Source organism: Acipenser ruthenus, chromosome 5 (genome assembly GCF_902713425.1).
Source record: "Acipenser ruthenus chromosome 5, fAciRut3.2 maternal haplotype, whole genome shotgun sequence".
NCBI classification, from domain to species: Eukaryota; Metazoa; Chordata; class Actinopteri; order Acipenseriformes; family Acipenseridae; genus Acipenser; species Acipenser ruthenus.
Window position 1 is genome coordinate 65234017 of NC_081193.1, and position 20099 is coordinate 65254115.

The following is a 20099-nucleotide window of genomic DNA, read 5'->3' on the forward strand; positions in this document are numbered from 1 at the left end:
ACATAAAATAAACCAGCACCACCATCTAGCAGATACTTTTGCAAAAATACAGAGAATTGTGAGGTATAATTCAGAACCAATTTCAATCCTGGCACTTAAATAATCACCACTTTTATTGGCCAGCTGAATTCCAGCTGATTCGTCACGGTTCAGAGGGAGTGTAGTTGATGAACCAGTTACAAAAACCCAAATCTACAACACATGTTTTATCGATTTGATCAAATGGGAGGTGAAAATGTGTGTCTGTGTGTTTGTTTGGTCAAGTCAAGGTGCTCCCTGGTTCTGAATCATAGCTCCTTTCGGTTTATAGGTACTGCAGGACTAATCCAGCTCAAAGGTGAAGCTACATTGTATATTGTTTGGACTGTTAAGGAGTTATTGAAACATTATTCCACATTTTATGAAAGTCTGTGTGCTGTTAGTTGCTACAAAAACTTAATTAAATATGATATAGTATAGCATAAATAAATTAGAAAACAAATACATTAAAAAACCTGATCCGCCCGTCTTGCAGATGCTCCTGTGCCTTTAACAATAAGGATTGATTGTGCTTCTAGCAGACTAGATCACTTGCATGTTTTTGGGTAAAAAATCTTGGAACCACATGACAGCTGTGTTATGTCTTGACACAACATTTAACCAATCAGAGTTGAAGGAGCGTGTTTTCTGTGTTAAGCACTTTGAGAGGCTAAAACGTTAAAATGACTGCTAAAACAATAACCGATTATTTTCAAAGCAAAAATAGTGACAATGAATGCAGGGTTTTCAAAATAAGCCGTCGATTGGCGCAATCCACCGCCTAATACTATATCTGCACCGGCTACTATATTAAAAACAAATTAAGATTATTTTTGGCTATTATCATTCAGTCCAATTTTTGTCGTATTATTGTACTGTAAGGTATATAGTACATAATAGCTATACATATGCACCCCCCCCAAAAAAAAACGTATTCCTTTTGTTGTGATATCGTAAAAAAAAATGTACCCAGGTGCTTCTGAGAGATATTGGGGGTTCATGTATAAAGGCAACAGTGTGTCAGTACTGTTGTGCAAAAAAATGGTTAAAATGAACAGTTGCATTCAAAAAACGCAGAACAGCGAAAAACAAAAATGTCCTGAAAACTTAACATAAAGAAAACCATTTAAATGAAGCAATAAGCTAATAATTAAGCTAAAAAGGAAGTGAAAAGGTTACCGTTATTTTTGTCAACTCCAATAACCCTACGCCATCTTTCCCCAGTCAAATCGTAGCGTGCCTAAATAACCACAGTAATTTACCATAATAAAACAGTAATGAAAAAGAAAATGTAGAACATAAAAAACAGCAACCAGATACAGTCAACGAAAGACAACACATTATTCAAATTCTTTGTTGTATTATATATTTAAGTTAAGACATGTTTATTTTTTCCGTTAAAAGTTCTCCAGGCTATAATGTTCTGACGCTGTACAGAATTCCGGGGGAGAACCCTGGATATCAATTCAGAATAGTGTAAAATGTAGTATAGTATAATGAGGTTGCAGAGCTGGAGCAGCATAGTGGAGGATGAAGGGAGGATGGAGGAAATGAAAAACACAAGACAGAGAATAAGGACATGACAGGGTTTAAATAGAGATTGGTAGATATTATTGGCAGCACAGAACAGGGAAGCAGCCCTAGGTCCTGCTCCTAACCTCTGCCACTATTATATCATGCATCTGTTCTGGCTAAAGCATGCACTTTTTGCCAAATGCCTTCCATTTTACAGAGAATAGTTTTTGCTCCATGAACAGGCTCTTTGTTTCCAGATGAATCCCCTCATCAGTTAAAGCACGTAATTCATCATGGCACACAAGAGATACAACTAATTGCCTCCCACAGCAAGACAATTTCTAAATATACAGAGAATCAAAATAAACTTATCACTATTATAACACATTTATTTTCGAAAAAAAATAAGGTATAGAAATGATGGACATTGACAAAATGTTTTTGGTTTCATTTTAATCACTCGATCATTCATCCTTGACCATGACACGCTTGAGTGACTATGACTGAAGCATATGCACTTAATCACCTAATTAGTGAGACAGTTGATTGGACACTGGATATGGAGTGATTTCAGCTGTTGAATTGCAAGCTTGAATAAAAGCAATAAAGAAAATCACAGAAAAAAATATGCCATGTCTGTCAATTTCAAACCTGGCGAGACGGTATAACCAGACACACTCTGTCAATGACAGGCAATAAACTGGGAGACCAAGAGTCACAACACCTGCCCAAGATCGACAGATCATTTTGCAGCATCTTCATTATGTCAATATGTTTCTTTTGATGCTCAGTATACATAAAAAAAGACAAATGGCACTATTGTACAAGCCACTGTAATTCCAAATATAGAATGTCTCATACTAGTGTAACCATGTACAGTTAATTATTTGTAAAGCAGCGCAAAGTATGATAAAGTATAAATGACTGTAAACAATAGAAAATAAACGGAAATTAATAGGAAGTTTACCATGGCACTCTTTCATTGGCTGTTCAGGACTTGAACTGGTGTTTTCAACAGAACAAAACAGGCCCGAAGGGGTGGGGTTATAGTTTGCTTGTTCCCTGTAAACAATATGTTGCATGATGTTCAGTTGCACAGCTCTGAATGGTTTGCATTCTCCAATCTGACCTTTACTGTAGCTATTCAATTCATACGGTTCATATATAATTGTTAATTTGTCCTTTAGGAAAACGGTTTCAAAGCCTCACTCTATTAGATGGATTTAATATATTTTATTGATGTTGCTAACAAATACAAAACATGTGTATTGCTAATAACTGTAATTTGTCTTAGTATTTTTTGTTCAGACTGACATTCCAGCTGGGTCATTTTATCAATGACACCATGACACTGCCTCCACCATAGTAATCATGCTTCACAATTCCTTCACTGTCGCACCGCTCTCCAGTGTCCTCCTCTCATACACAACCCTGACCATATGCTGGGACTGAACGAATGCTGGTCAGTGAAGATCACTATTCTGTCTGCCAGAAGCATGACTTGATCTTTGACTTCACACAGCTAACCTATGTGATTTAAGCTGATGCTGGAGCCAATCTCTCCCTCCAGATGCAAGTTCACAAAAGAGATCGGAGCGGTCTCTGGTGATGTTCGCTCTCCCAGTGTATACTTATATTTATCAACAATGTTTTATGCCAAAACAAAACACTGATAAACAATTAATTAAAAAAATTGTACTACAACTGATTTGAGTAATATTTCTTACCAAATGCATTTGGTTGTTGTCTAATCTCGGTTTAGTACAGCCCTCTAAAATCAGATGGTTTCTGCTGCCATATGTGGTCATTTCTAACTGCCCAGGCAATATCAGATTGCTTTATTGTAAGCTCATTTACAAGGGGTTGAGGCTTACATTACTTTTACGTCTGGGCAAGACTTGAGGAACAACAGCAGAAAATGCCCTGCCCCCAGGGTCTGAAATATAGAGATGATTTAAGGCTCATGTTCCATAGCAATCCCCAATTACACTAACCTTCTGTCTGGTCCCTCTAGCACAAGGGTGCCCAAAGTGCAGCCCAACAACCTCTTTAATGTGGCCCGTAGCATCTCTCCAATGTAACCTTATATGTGCCCTCAATGACCTGAGCAGCTGCTAAGCACTTGATTTACAGCAGCCTTTACAGCAGAGGTGCATAAAGGAAAGTGGTTTGTTGATATTAAGCAGCAGGCAGGAGAGCACGATTACGTAGCAACTCACATAGGAATATATTTTTGCACGTACTGCGCATGAACACAAACGACAGACTGACGCAACGGTTTCTACGTGCATGCCAGTTTGGGAGATTGTGAACTCAGGCCAGTGCTGCCAACTGGCCGTTTTTTTCCGCCCAATTGGGTGGCTTTTCATTCTGTTTTGTGGGAGAAAATGATGCATGACGGGCTGTCTGTTTTGAGGCAGTTTTAGCAAAACACTGCAGGTTTTTTTTTCTTACATAGAGAAACAGTGTTTTGTCAAAATGTAGAGGATCTCTGCCATGATTGACATAATAGCACATCGAATCAGAATCGGAGTAAGATCACACACACACACACGCACACACAGAGACCCTCCCCCTGCCCTGTCAACTATCCACCAATAGGACTTGTTGTTTCGAAGGAAAACGGACCAACAGAATTATTATCAGATTATTTTATTATAGCGCACAGATGGTAATGATATTCTTCACACGTTATTGAACAGCTTGTTATAGTCACTGACAACATGAATAACTGCAAGTGATTTAATATGACAATGTATTGAATTGGCTGTTACTGTTATTGGCATTGGCATTGTTAATAAATGCCAAGAAATGTTTTTTTTGTTTTTTTTTGTATTAAATTGGCTTTTATCAGCAATAGTAATATAGTAAATTATTTGATACTTTTAATTTATTGAATTGAGTGTTATTATCACTGGCAACAGGAAAAAATGCTAACGCCTTGGGTTAATGTTTTTGGGTGAAAAACAAGGTTTTCAAAACTGAAGAAAATCAAATTTAAAAAAAACACCATAACTAACCTTGTGTTAGATTTTATAGGGTCTTACCTTTCTGAACATACATTTGTCCACACCAGACCTAATTCATTTTCACATTTTTTTTTTGCAGGATTTAGTTCATTCGTGGGCTAAAAATGTACTATGTTACGAAGACAACATTTTCTTTAAAAAATTGATATATAATGATTGTTGGTAAACTAAAAAAATGTAATTATCAAATCTAACTGTTGTTACCTTGGCAAAAAAACTTGGTCTAACGGTAATCATTCTTGATCAAAAACTCTTCCTAACTAAATATATTGATATTTTTCATAACAATTTTAAACGTCACACCATAGGACTGTGATGTCACACCATGGGACGCTACACTTAAGTTTGAATGATAAGATAATGGTGTGTCATGTGACAAATAAGGAAATACAAGATAGACAATGGGGAAACGTTTTTCGTTTTTCAAAAGCAACACATGTTGAACATAAAAGTAAATATGGACGCCAACAGCCAGGACAAATATAAGTAAAATACATGTTTTATGTGAGAAAGGGTTTTTTTTCTCAATCATCATGTGACAGCTTCACAAAGCGTGATGAAGGTGAAGGTTCTGGCTCTGAGATATGACTGACAACATCTTTCTTTATGATTTCCTCCAACTATCCCTCACATTTTTCTGTCTAGCTTCAGCAAGGTCCTTAATGGAGAATACCTGTACTTCTCCGCTAACCTTCTTTGCCTGGTAGCTGAGGAAATAAGACAGTAATGTTGGTACTGAGGGGATGGTCATCAATCATTTCCATCTTACTAACACCCTCCCGAAATCTTGTTATTATAAATCACATGGTAAAAAGGAAGAGTTTCTGCAGTACAAAGATTAATGGTACACTAAATCGAATGATAACAATGAGAGCAGTTACAATCATAAGGGACCACATAATAATTACTTACACTGGTGGGGGGTAGAGATTAAATATTAGGCCTATGATACAGAAATAAAAAATATGAGAATACTCATTCGTCTTAGTGTCAGCATGGCCTATATCTTAGCAGGACTGTTATTGATCTTTGCTCGGTACTTTGCTGTTCTCTCTTTGCTAGTGGGCATCTGGAAGCAAATAGAATAAATAAAGGTAAAGCGATGTTGAAGAAAAATCCTCAACCCAATACACAATTTGCTCATAGTTAATTGTTCAGTGAATTCCTTTAATCATGCATTTTCTCTAGTACTGTTTGCTCGCCTCTGTGATAAATAAACTCAACATGAATAGAAGTAGCCACCGATTATAAGATGTTATAATATGTGCATACAGAGGTGTGAAGGTGAGTGTACACTGTACATACAGTGTGGGGGGAGTCTGATAACATTACAAATACAGGCAAAATCCATGTCAATGATCTCGATCACATTAGGTATTCCATTCATGTCTGTGGCCTTATCTTTTGAAAGCAAGCCCCATATTGCACTTTTTAACTATTAGACTAAATGTTTACAGAATACTTAACTGCTATTGGGACCATGCTGCATGATTTGTTTATTATTAATAGGGTTAGAATTAAACTATACCAAATCATGTTTTTATTTACAACGAAGGGAAAACATGTTTTTGCTGACTTTATAAGCATTTAGGTGACACAGTATAGGCTACCTTCATTGTAAATAAAAAACGTGATTTGGTATAATTTAATGATAATACTATTAATAATAAATGAATCATAATTAGGGCAGCAGTGTGGAGTAGTGGTTAGGGCTCTGGACAACAACAATCGAGCTGTTTTGAAAATGAAAGCTAATTCCAGCATGGTACCGCTACATTTAAAAGATTCATGCAACGTGTTATAATGACTGGTTTGTTCATAAATATGCATGCTCGCACCCTGCCTTTTCACTGCATTTTTAAATGCTGTACAGTTTTGAAGAAATTAACTAAGAAGTAATAACAGAAAAAGGGATATCAACCAACAAGGTTTAAGAAAAATACGCTGGGTTAGTTTTATTAAACAGTGGCATTAGTTAGCCATTTATATGTAACATTGTATTAAAGCACACATTTCACTAGTTAAACAGGAGAAGTATGCAAGGTAGTGATAAACTATTATAAAAAGAAAACAGATCAATTAATGCACCTCAAGATTGTATTTTTCTATCATTCGTACTGATAAAACAAGGAAGACGTTATGGATAGGTATGTATACTGTACAATACGATTTGCATTGTGTGCCTCACGCGTATCTACATGGGAGCGGTACAAACCTGTCATCTATCATGAAGCTCTATTAGCAATGGTTTCCCGCTTTATGAAAGATACTGATGCATGTATTTTTCTGTTAAACCCCCTTGTGTCAGCAAACCTTTAATGTCTGCAAAATGCATGGCCGGTGTGTTGTTACTGCAATTCCTGTCTGCCTGTTTTGAAAAACGTCGCACAAATTCTGTAAATAAGTGTAAGGTATATTTGTCATTTGTAGCGAATATGAGCATCAGATTTGTGTATCCAAATACATGTAAAAAAAACATTTGTTTGAATATTCAGATATTTGTCCTGGCACTAGTTTCAATACATGTAAGCAGATATATTATGATCGCAGATTAAAAGCACTTGTCACAAGATGTTAGTGAGACCAGACCGTCATATAAAATGCACATTGCAATAATAATAGAAAAATCACTTTAATTTACAGGGTTTTTAATGTGAAACTAAATAGGCTTTTAAATCGTCCAAGTCTTTACTTTCTTATTATAAAATTAACAAACTGCTTCCAAGTAGCACCTGTGTTGGAGGTTAGACACAAAAAGAGAAGGGCAGAATAGAAACTAGCGTTTCTAGTGGCAAATCACACCGCCATTTCCACTGTGGATTGCTTGTGTGAGATCGTCAGAGAGATTGTAAATGACATAAACTGCACCGATCTCAAAGACATCCAGCTGCACAGAATGTAGTGCACAGCAGTGATAAATTCAATCCTGGGGCCATGCTTTTTCATTTTTTTATGTTTTATCATAGTTTCTTTCAGGAAGAAGTAGGCAGTTTTTTGTGAAAGTAGCTGTCCTTCATTAAAATGCTAGTTGCAGATACGCACAGTTGAAAGGTTGCTGCTATCTACAGGTATTTGTGTCCTCTAACAAGAGATATTTATTAAATTATTAATTTCTTAGCAGACGCCCTTATCCAGGGCGACTTACAATTGTTACAAGATATCACATTATTTTTACATACAATTACCCATTTATACACTTGGGTTTTTACTGGAGCAATCTAGGTAAAGTACCTTGCTCAAGGGTACAGCAGCAGTGTCCCCACCGGGGATTGAACCCACAATCCTCCGGTCAAGAGTCCAGGGCCAAATGTTCACTGCACTTTATCTGGTAATAACCCTTCTCCTACCTTGTTTACAACACTCTGTATGTAAGCTACCTTCAATCAATAAACTTTAGTTTAGTCACACACTCGGTATGCACATGCATTCCCATTGAATATATTTTTACAGTTTATTTTTATATTTTTACAGTATATCCCAGTGAATATATTTTTACAGTTTACTATTATTATTATTATTTCACTTCTTCAGATAATGACTTCTCTCCTGTAGCTTCTATCTTTCCTGAAGGTTGCTGTTTAAATGCTTGCTGTTCACCCTGGTCCACTTCTGACATGGAAAGTTATTTGATTGTATTTGTGTGGCCCCGCCCCTTCTACCTCATCATGGGAAGTCTGGCACCGCCACTGTTTGACGTGGCTTCATTACTTAACTTGCATGCTTGCTGCACAGTAATTTTTCGAAAACAAAAACAGTGTGAGCGAATGTGAATATTTTAGACAAAAAGCAAATTAGACGTCCATTTTAATTTAATAGTTTTAATAAAATTAAGTTTAATAGCATTACAGTGATAAATATATTTGCTTTGTATTTGTATTATTAAATGGCAATCAGAAATCGTATCATTGTAAGTGGTTACCACCCCCCCCCCCCCAATACGCACATCATGAGCGCCCTGTGGCCCCCCAATATTTGGACATTGCCTTCTCTGGCCCTCCAGTGAATGTAATTGAATACACCTGCCACAGTGAGTAGTTTTATGGAATGGATAATTACATTTTTCAACATTTCATTGATTATCACTTAATTTGCAAGGACATGAAAATTAATTGTAACATCTTGTCTTTAACCCTTTTAAAGTTATCAACAGAGGGAGTAAATACTACATTTATTAAGTTTGTAATTTATTAGGTTTGTAATGTATTAAGTTGAAATACTGAAAGGCTAGCAACACAAATACATGTACTTGAAAAAGGTACTTGAAATTTGGTCACATTGCGGCTCACGATCCCACAGTGGCCTTGTCATGCAGCCTTCTGCTCTGTCAACTTTGGGCACCCCAGCTCTAGCCCCAGTGCGTATTTTGTGTTTTATGTTGTATGTAGTGTGTTTCATGTTGTCTGTTATATGTGGATATAGTGGTGCACGGAATATAAATTGGGCTATGTAGCACAAGTGTAATATGTATTTAGACACAGGGATTGCACAATCACTTCATATGCAGATAAAATGTGTATTAGTTGCACAAATTAGTTCACATGCTGGGATTCAAGTGAATAATTAATTAGAAATTGAATCCCGGCACAACTGCATATAGGGGCACGTTTCACTACCTCAGGGTTGGTATGTTCAAAGGCAAAGGAACGGGAGAGAGTCAGGAGAGTAACAACTAGAATTAAAATAACAGTTGTTATTCGTGCTGGAAACACCAGCACGATACTTGTTTGTTTAGTGTTCATCCCGTTTGTTTGTCTGTCAGTTTGTTTGGCCAACGTGCTGTTTGTTTTTGTCAGAGTGTTTTTCGTTTGTTCAACCTTTTTATTTTATTAAAATGCGCAAGCAAGCACATTCACATTTCACTCGCAGTGCTGTATGTGTTTCTTCTGGGTCTGACGTCACCACTCAGGCCAGCTTGCCACACATACATACAAGCACATGTCATCTCCAACAGGTGATAACAAGTTACTACTACAGCAGGATGGGACAAATCACTTTGTATGCTGGTGGCCATTTGGCCACTAGCTTTCAAAACCTGGTGGCCAAGTGAATTTTTATGGTGGCCAACATTTTCATACGGGGACAATATGAGGAGACAGGCCTTGTTTTCATGTAGTGGGTGTTTTTTTTTATTATCTTTAAATTGTGGGAGAGGGGCTACAGTGCTCCCTCGCTATAACGCGGGTCTCGAGGGACACACAATATGAGCGTTATAACCGAGGGGGTGGGGGGCGCCACGGGACACATAACAACACATCTGACTAAAATACAAAATAAAATAACTCCCTCTCTATGATGCACATATAGTGAAGCAAAAATGTAACTTTCCATGAATTAACCATGCATAATCAACGCTATATTTTTTAAGGAAAAAAAGGTAACATTCCTGCTCGTGGATCATTTTAATTAGCCGTTTTTAAACTATAAATAGCCTGGCTAAATGGCGGTTGGGAGTTCAGTTCAAAGCGACAGACAAGCAAACCAAGTGTGAGAAGGAGAGCGGGTTGGGAGAGGGGAAGAGGGAATGGGTTCGCCTGCCGGAGCGGGGCTGAAGCGAAGCTGAAGTGTCTTGTCTCCTGGAGAAAGCTGCAGCTCCTCTCGCAGCCAAAAAATAAATACATTAGGAAAGATAATCATGTAATAGGCCTAATATTAATTTAGTTATAAAACAAATGCTGAATAAGATGTCTGTGTTATAAAGTGCCAGCGCAGCTTTTCTTCAGTTCAGATACTGTATCAAAAGGGAGAGACAGAAACAGAAGTTAGACTGAGAAGTTGTTTACAGTTTGAACAACAACAGTACTGTATTTACTGTAGAAATACTGCATGAATCACTGGTATAGGGAACTGGGGACATGCTGTAGGAGCGTTATATATAAGGCGCGTTATAATCGAGAGCCTTATAGCGAGGCAGCACTGTATATACAATCGATGTGCCAGAGAACCAACTCCATAAAATTCCAGGCAACTATATACATTAAATACCATGAAATAGAACCTTATTAATCAAATACCAGGAAAGATAACTATATACAAATTCCAGGGAAGTGAACACATTTCTTTATTTTTTAGTTACTGTCATAGACAAGCTGGCTAAAATACTAACACTCTGTTAACTCCTCCTCATCTTTTGTTACATTCTCATTTTCATGATGTTGGCCAGATGTGGATTTTCCAAATCCAAATGCAAATAGATTTGACTGTTGTTTCATTTTCTTTGACATTTTATTTAGGCTAAGTAAGAGATATTTAGAGATTTTTTTTTTTAAATGTATTTTCCATGTTGTCTAAGCTGATCAACCAAGCGAGTCAGGGAAACTCAATGGCCTGTAGCGCTGCAGCACTCCTGTAACACAGAGAATTTTTAAAAAGCTGTGTAGTTATTTTAAACCCTCCTGTCTATTCCGTAAGGCAGCACAGACACCTCAACACTCCTTTGGGAATCTACATACTTTTAAAGTTTTTTAGTTTCTTAATTTTCTTTAAGTTGGCAATAGCCGTCTCTTCTGAACTGCAGACAACGCAGAATGAATTCGGAATGATAAATTCCACTGTTCTACCCTAACTTGACTGGCTGGTGCACGTTACTATGGAAACAAGAAAAGGGGGCTGGTTCCACGAAAGGATTGGCTCTGCCAGATCAACAGGGCGGTGCAGATTCTGACAGTTAAGCTGAAAGCCCTTATTGCAAAATCGAGGTTGGTGACTTTACGGTACAATCTACTGGGCAATATTAAAATTGAAGGTTGCATTTGGCAATCGGGCGACCTGATTTGAACCCCCTGTACTAGAGTTTATTCTAAACCAAGTAATACAATTAGGGTAAGTGATAAATAATCGAGTGTACAAAGAAACAGAGACAGACTCAAGGTTTTAATCCTAGCAGTCCTGAATTTTAATAAATGTTAATGTGCTGCTTCAGCTCTGAATGGGATCATTTGTGAAGTTTGTTACCGTATAACTGGAAATTTTGGCAGGGAATTTATTTTGGCTTTATTGGTGGTTTTGATTGGATCGCCAATAACTCTTCCACCAATCAGAGTGTGGCATACAGTGACTAATCCTTGCCTCTGACAGACTGGTATGCAGCACAGGTTAAAGAAGCGCTGGGCAAGGCAAAGAATGTGTCGGGTGTCAAAGTGAATATGAGAATGGCAGTGTGATGAAGCCAATTTGCTTGAAAAAATGAAAAGCAGACCGGACATTTACATCAATGGATTTAGAAAATCTGGAATTTATGATGTGAGCAGGAACTCTGAGACAATGTAAACTGCGCCTGCTACTGTGGTACCTGTAGGACTGTTCTTTATTATGTTAAGCAGTTTTGTGTTATTTTTTTTTACAAGGGGTTAAGTACTGTAACAGCCAAAATAGTTTATTCCAGACTTGTTAGAAAGTCTGTAACAAAAGCAAATTAGCTTTGGGTTGTTATTGTCGATTCGTTGTAGGTACTACTATTAAGATACCCACCGTGCAGGTATCGTAACGTCCCTAAACAATATGTTAAAATAAATTAGTTCTGCACCGTATAAAAATGAGTTGATTTCGCCAGTGCTTGCTAGTCTATTAACTAGTTTTAAATTTAAAGTATTTTTGTTTCGACTTTACTGTTAAACGTGGCAATACTGTCCTACAATTATTAAATGATATTGTGATCATTCCACTGTGTTATGTTAGTGATCCAGAGCTACGTTTTAAAACTGAGAGCCAGGAAATGCCTATCGTTAAAATGTAATGCAGCTACTAATCCTTTCCAATTACTGGTATCTTAAAATTAATCACTATATAAGGATAATGCTGTAACTCATTTTTAGAAGGCCTTCTTTGTTCTTATCCAAGTTGCTGCAGTGACATTGTAGATGCTATAACGAGTTACTGAGTAAATGAAATACTGTTGTAGAAGACAGGTTTCATTAAGTAAACATGTATTTGAATGTTTTTTAAATTAAAAGTAGAAATACAAAACTGTGGCATTTTTCTTTGTGAACATGAAGTAAAAAACTTAAATTCAAAAACAGTCAATCTACCAAGGTAGCAAATCCGACGAATTTAATACCAGCCAGAATTTCCCGTTATACAGTATTATAACTGGAGTTAGTAACATACTCCTGCCACAACTGTAAATACAAAATTAGAGCAGCCATTATCATGAAAAATGTGATCAGCAAGTCCCATCACATTTAGCAGTTCTCTAAGTATATAAAACAAGTTTCAGTACAAGTTTACAGACAGGCCACATAACTATATTCAGATCGCCTCGTATATACATCCTGCATTAACTTAAAACAATCTTTTCTTAAAAATGTAAGAACTCTATATTTATTTGCTGAGGAATACAGTGTTCAGCTACAGTTCTGTCAGAATAGTCAAATAGTTTTAATCAGCAAATGTTAGAAGCCACATCACATAAAACGTTCATTGACTTTCTGTAAGATGAAACCAGCAAGGAAACACCAGGGATCCTGCATAGGGATAGCCTCCTGCTGCTCAAAAGAACATCTCTACAGTTCTTTCAAGACAGCCGTTTATTTAAGTAGCAAACAGGCCTGTTTTTTTGTCTATCTGTGTGAGTCTGAACTCCACCACCAGCACCACCACACACATTCCTCACAGTGAACCAAATGATTTAAGGAAGTGAAAGTCATATGCTAATAGCCACCTGTCTTCTAGTGTTCTACATTCTGTTCACAAGACTGTTCCAACTCACAGTTTTGCTGACATACGCATTTCCCTCAGGGAGTTCTTTCAAGTTTAATCTTTATTCTATAAACTAGACTTTAAATTTCACCCACTGTAATTTACTTCTAGTTTTTTTTCACAGACTAAAACCAGAATTGAGTTATAATTATAGGTTTAATGTCAACTCATAGGGAAATCCAGTGTGCTGTAAAAATGAAACCTCCTTTATAAACAAGTCATGATCTAGTCCTGTGATTCAGCACACCCCAAGAAATAACTGCAGAGTGCTGAAAGACTGCAGTTTAACTGCACTGTACATATTACAAATAAGCATACAGTAAAATGCTCAGTCACAGTCAACATTAGTATATCTCTGTTAATAGTGAAATGTAACCAAACTAATGGGATGTGTTTGCAGTCTGGATCGCTGATTTCTGGTGTCAGAGAATATATGTTACCCCCAAATATTTGTTCCCGCGGGAAGGAATATTCATTCCCCCTAGGAACCAATATTTATTTTGGGAATAATGGTTCCCCCTTCCGAATATCTCTAAATATTTTTTTGTAACATAGTAATCTTTCTTTGCATAAGTCTATACCCATATATTTTCAACTAAAACCTTAATTTCAAGACCACTTTCCCTAACCCTAACCCTAAACTTGTACCACCCAGTCCACTGTGACAGATCCAGTCTCACCGACAAGAATACATGATAGCCTGCAAACATTGCTCGCATTTACTAGCATTATACATGCATAATTTACAAACATGCATGTCGGGGGAACAAATGTTCAGTCCCCTGGGGGGTACAAATATTTTACTCTTTTAAATGCTTTCCCAATATTAATACTGTGTTTTTTTTATTATTATTATTATTGTTATACTTACTCTGCTTACCATACCTCCTCGTACATTTTGCTTTACAGTGCTTTCACATATTACACTGCTATGTTATATACCGTACTACTTCGAATTTAATTGTCCCTCGTGTTTTTACTGCTGTTGGGCATAACTCATTCCAATATGCAGCTGCTCACGATTGGAATGAGTTACAATCAAGGCTTAAACTCCCTGGTTTTATCTCAGAGGGTGCTTTCTTTTCTAGACTTGAAGCTCTTTTCCCTGTTTTATGTGTTTGTCAGAGCAGACACTGATTTTATTAGTTTATTTATTTTTCGTATTGCTGTAATGTCTCTGTACTGTCTATGTATTGTTGTTTGTTGTATTTATGTTGCTTCTTGGCCAGGTCGGCATTACCTGGTTAAATAAAGGTTTGAATTTGAATTAACGCTGCCCTCAAATGAACGCCTCACTCAGATATCAGCTTTTAAATAGACACTGCCTTCGAATAAACGCCGCTCTCAATAAAGAAACGGAAAGGTATTTTTTTTCTACCCCTGCTCAAAAAATAAAGAAAGAAACGCGTAACTCTGCCTGTGTACATGACACCCCCGAAGAGACTGCAACCTCAGTCCAGCATGTAATACAAACTAATGTACACCCACCTTAGTAAGCAAATGTTATTTTATAGTACAGTCCCGACAGACAACCCAAGATGAACTACTTACAGCACAGCAGTCCTTCACGTCCCTTTTTTTCCAGCAGAGTTCAGTGCCAACACAGCAGGAGATAAAACAGGGGCTGTCTGTTTAGAGCTTAGAGCTTTGCAGGTCACTCTAAGCCCTATCCGAAAGCTGGCTGAAGATATCTTCTTGTAGGGGGTTTAGTTGTTTTGTTTTTTATTCAATTGGAATTTTACTCAGTCCTGTACAATTATATATAAAAAAAACGTACTTACTATCTATGAGAAGATTTTATTTTGGTTTCTCTTAAAGAGAAATTACAAACAAGCAGGTAAATTACAGTGAGAAAAAAAAACAAAAAACCGAGAAGGATATATTTTAGTTTTAACAGAAATCAAACCGATATTCAGAGGTAATATTTTTCCTTAAGAAAAACAACTGCACCACACTCAAATACCGTTCTCTCTCCTCTTCTTGTCCTGCCCCATAGCAACCAATACACACTCCTGATTCGCTGGTACAGTACTCTGACCTCCCAACTCCCACCTAATAGGCTCTTGTTAACTGTCAGTAAATGTACTGTATTCAAGCCCCCAAAACACACAAGAGTATAGTGCTGCAGATCAGAGCCTCTCATGGTGCCGTTTCTAAAATGCCTTAAATCATTTAATAAAATATTGCAGCGTTTGTAAAGCATAGTATTATTAATAAAGGCCGCCCTCGTATAATCACCGCCCTCGTTTAAGGGCTGCAATCATTATGATCAATTTAAAATAAACGCTGCAGCACCAAATTGAAGTAATATGGTATATATATATATATATATATATATATATATATATATATATATATATATATATATATATATATATATATTTATATTTAAACTAGAACTTTTATTTTTCATCCTTGTGTTTCTCTTGGTAGACTGTGAGGGAAGTTAATTTGAACTCCTTGAGGTACACAAGGAATTGAGCAGTGGTTCAAACAGTTTCTTATTAAAAATACATTTGAGAGTGACTCAAGTATCCTGAGAAACCTGACATTTTGGATGGCCAGATCCAACCAGTCAGCACATCTTAAACCCTATTTCGTGCACCTCATTGCAAAAATATGAAAGTTAGCATCATTGTATTTGTGGGACACATATGTCCCTTGTATCTCACAGGGTTAAAGAATAATTTGTTTCAGCTTTGTACTTTTATAATAGAGTTAATCCCTAACAATAAACTGTGTTGCGTCTATAGATATTAAAAACGGAAATGGTGAATTTGGATTTCTTAATATATTTTATTCTCGAAATACCACTCAAGCATACTATGAATACCAAACAGCTTTTATCAAGCAGACTAGTATAAACCATTAGATATTCACAGAGCACAATTGTATTACTTGTACAAGCTACTCCCCAACACTGAGGGTTAAAATACAAGCATTTATAGTGTAGTGGTTTGGAGGAGTTGACATTGTCTTTAAAGTCTGCTTCCTGAGCAGTTAATGATGTCATTAAAATGGGTTAAATATAGAGTTTTCAAATGGCCAGAATGCCTGGGAATGAACTTTCCTTTCCTGTATAGAACTACAAGAAACAAAGAAGCACTGACGTGACTTTGAGAATAAAGAAGTGCAACTATGATATGAACCTGCCACTATGCAAACTATACATTTACTAAAGATTTCCCAATTTTTAAAGTAATACATTTAAATTAAATTCAAATTAAAATAAGGATTATCTATACCTCACCCAACCCAAATATCTTATATGACTTGATATTTTTTTTTTTTCTCCTGGTTTCATTACATCAGAGAAACAGTGTTGACTGTTCCTGCCATTACAGTTTTCAATACAAAAACAAAAGCCTAAACTATCTTCATACCAGAACTGTCTAAATTGTACTTTGTTGAGTCATGGTTAAAGCAAAGTAACATTTTTTAAGGACGGCCAAGTGAAAACTTCACTTAATTATGCATGAGTTAAAAGACTACAGTGTTTTATGAAAGACAGCATAAACTAAGAATTCTATCACGAAATACTGCTCTAACGTACTGTATGCACAGTAGTTCATATTAAGATGAATAAATGATATCCTATACTTTGGGTTTTATCTAAAAAAAACTCTACTGAAAGCAATACTTCCATTTGTTGATTTACTGCAATGACATAAAACAGTTTTAAGTGATATGAGCAAAATAGGTTGCCACTCATTTATATATATATATAGTAAACAGACTGTTGATGCTCCTTTATTGCCATGAGTCTTTGATATGAGCAACTGTGTCAAGGAAGCACTGGAGCAGAAAAGGTCATTCATTCAGCTTTCTGTCTGCCACACAATGCCGTATGTAATTGGAGTGTTAGTAAAATTAAACAATAGTCAATTGTTACATGGAGATTTGTTAATGTGAGGAGTACCTGGAATGTACTATACATTCCCTTTAAAGTTCTGTTTACTTATCAAATGGGAATACTAATGTTTACTGCACGACTGGGGTGAGGGTGAAAACACAACAGAAGACCTGCAGATAAAACATGTTTGAAACAAGACTGTTTGTCTTCAACATGTTAGTGTTGCTTTGCAAATGTACAGCTCAAACACAGTTGTGTGGTGTACTTTGTTGCTATGCTAATACAGACGGTTCACAGAATTACAAGAAAAAACAGCTAGATATACAATACAAACCTCACTGTAACTTAGAATCTAGGCACCAAGGGTTTGATTTCCCTGTGTACACTATTAACCCCATCAGGATAATAAAGTTATTACACAGTTTGTACAAATGACTGATTTAACTTCAAGGAATTGTGTATAGAGGCTGTTTACCTGCCTGTCTGACTTTTTGGCATTTTAGAGTTTTTTCATATAACTAGATAGCCGCTTGTTCAATTGTGGTGAAACTTACTAAGGCATTCTTTAGCACAAGTTATTGTGTGTACCTTATGGGGGTGTATGGAGGTCCCTGTCTGTCTGACTACCTGCCTTAGTCACACTAATATGTTTTCATTTATCTAGAGAACCAATTGTCAAAATGAAACCTTAAAAGAATATTCTTTAGTTATTACAGTAATAGTATCAGAGTTTGGAATCATATTTAGGGGTTATACAATTATGGATTCCAAATAAGAAGCATCTAATTATTGGACCCTAGTGGTTCTATTTGGAAACCAGTATTTAAACTGCAGATCACTATAGAATGATTCATTATAAAACCCAGAGAAAGCCTAAAGATTCTGATTAGAATGCCTGTAGTATAGTAGATTTAATATACTATTTTGTTTTTCATTTTCAGCAGTAAGTCAATGTATGTATCTCGTTACTTTTGCTGAACCTAAGTGAGGCCAGCTGTGATGAATAATGCACCAATAAGGCATCAATATTGCTTTCATATCCTATTTGTGCAGTTAAATATTATTTTATGTGCAACAGTAAAGTGTAACAGGGCATTTCATTTCAGAGTGGCATGTTATGATAATAATAATAATAATAATAATAATAATAACAATAATTATTATTATTATTATTATTATTATTATTATTATTATTATTATTATTATTAATAATAATAATAATAATAATAATAGCGATACTATTTCAGGACAGGGCACATCTTTTCAGTCACTGAACTCAGCAATACGTCACGATTTAAAAGTTGGCAGCAAAATTTGGCTGAACATCCTGCTATACTAACAGTTCGTTTTTGAAACCGTATACTACAGCAACGCTTTTTGTTTACAATGTAATTAACCCAGAGCATTGTCAGTTTTATGATATACATTCTTTAAAGCCTTTTTGGCTTTAACATTACTTCATCCATGTGTTGTTATTAAACAAATACTGTACGTGATAGTAAATGCAAAATGTTACCATGGATTTTAAATAAAGAACAACAAATTGTGGTTTCTCCCAGTTCACATACGACAGTGTTCAGAATGTACGTACATCTCGGTAAACATGCTTTTAAATCATTTTCTTGAGAGAATAGAATTACCTTCCCGGCTGCAGCGAGCAGAGTGTAGCTGAAGGCTGCCTGTTCTGTCATTGTTGGGACTGGAGGGAGAGCCCAGGCCCTCCAACCTCATCATGCCAGTAAACATCTTGGGAAACCGTTAAGTCACCAAAAACAACATGCAGAAGAAGGATGCCATCTCTTTAAATTTCCTGAAAGACTGACGCAGGTATTTCCCTTAATATAACGGTACAAGTCACAGGATGCGTGTCCCTTTTTTTTTTTTTTTTTTTTTATGAAGGCATAAAGTTACTGTAAATGGCTACATCCGATTTGTCTGATTGATAGAACTTCAGCAATGCAGCCAAGCAACTGTGTATACAGCTTACAATATAATGCAGTTGTTTGTTTTAATTAACGCCTCTGTTCCCTGGTCGTAACTCGGTAATTTGTTTCAGACTGTATTAATATGCTTGCCATGAAGAATTCCGCAGCTTTCTCTTCGGAAAACAAAATACTTTTTAAAAATCCTAACATAAAACACCAGTAATGCTATTTGTTCTTGAAAACAATCACGTCCAAATTGCTGTTTTTTGGTAATCGTACAGTCATCGTTATCAGCATTCAGCAGCACTAGCACTTTGTCCCGTTGTGTCGTGTTGTAATGTAGGAGTTTCCTTTACTGCTCCTTTGGACGGAGGCTGACTATGCATTCATGCCTTTGCCTCGGTACTTCCAGAACTGCGCCAGTGAAAGAATATAACACGCATGTCGGGAAGCAATGTCCCTCATCTGCATTCTGCTAAATTCGCAGTAGGCTACTGTATGTTGTCGTGGCAATCTTGGAAACAAAACAAAACAAACAAAAAAAAACACTACTAACACCAGTACAGTACTTGAGAAACAATAGCACAAAACCTGAATTTACGTTTCTTCTTGTGTTTAGTTATGATGTTGAAGTAAACTTTTGGCTGCTTTTACAAAGTTTGTACTGTTTTACAATTTGTGATTTAGACCATTTCTGGTTTCCTGTTTGCAGTGTTTAATTTTAGGCTGTTACAAGTTTTTTTTTTTTTTTTTTTGTATTTTCTATAACAACTAAAATTTACATTTTAGCATACTTACTCAAACAAAACGAATACATAAATAAATCTGCATTCCCGGTGTAGGACCAGAAAGTAGTACATTGTCAGAAAAAGATGCTTTGTCAAAAAGTGGTACGTCGGTATTTCAAGTCTTTTAATGCATGTGCCAGTTTATGTACCAGTTCTTTTTTTGTTGTTTTTCAATACAGTGCATATACAGCGATAGTGGTATAGCCTACAACATAATGTGAAGCAAGAAAGTATTGAATAGGCTACTGATGTATGCTTTAAATATATGCATTTCAGA

At 36.3% G+C, this 20099-nt stretch overlaps 1 protein-coding gene across 3 annotated transcripts in view; it reads right to left on the reverse strand.

Annotated features, from left to right (window-relative positions):
- disc1 (DISC1 scaffold protein) overlaps nt 1-19525 on the reverse strand; it is a 131356-nt gene extending 111831 nt beyond the window's left edge. Inside the window, exon 1 of one of the 3 annotated variants that reach the window (XR_009328724.1) lies at nt 18750-19525. Coding sequence is in view for 1 of the 3 variants with exons in the window: in XM_059024383.1 (XP_058880366.1) it covers nt 18750-18855 (106 nt within the window). In the remaining 2 variants the exon portion in view is untranslated. Of the gene's footprint in view, nt 1-14807; nt 14878-18749 lie in introns of those variants that run through there. The other 2 variants (XM_059024383.1, XM_059024384.1) reach the window with 2 other exon arrangements.
- Nucleotides 19526-20099: the final 574 nt, after the last annotated feature.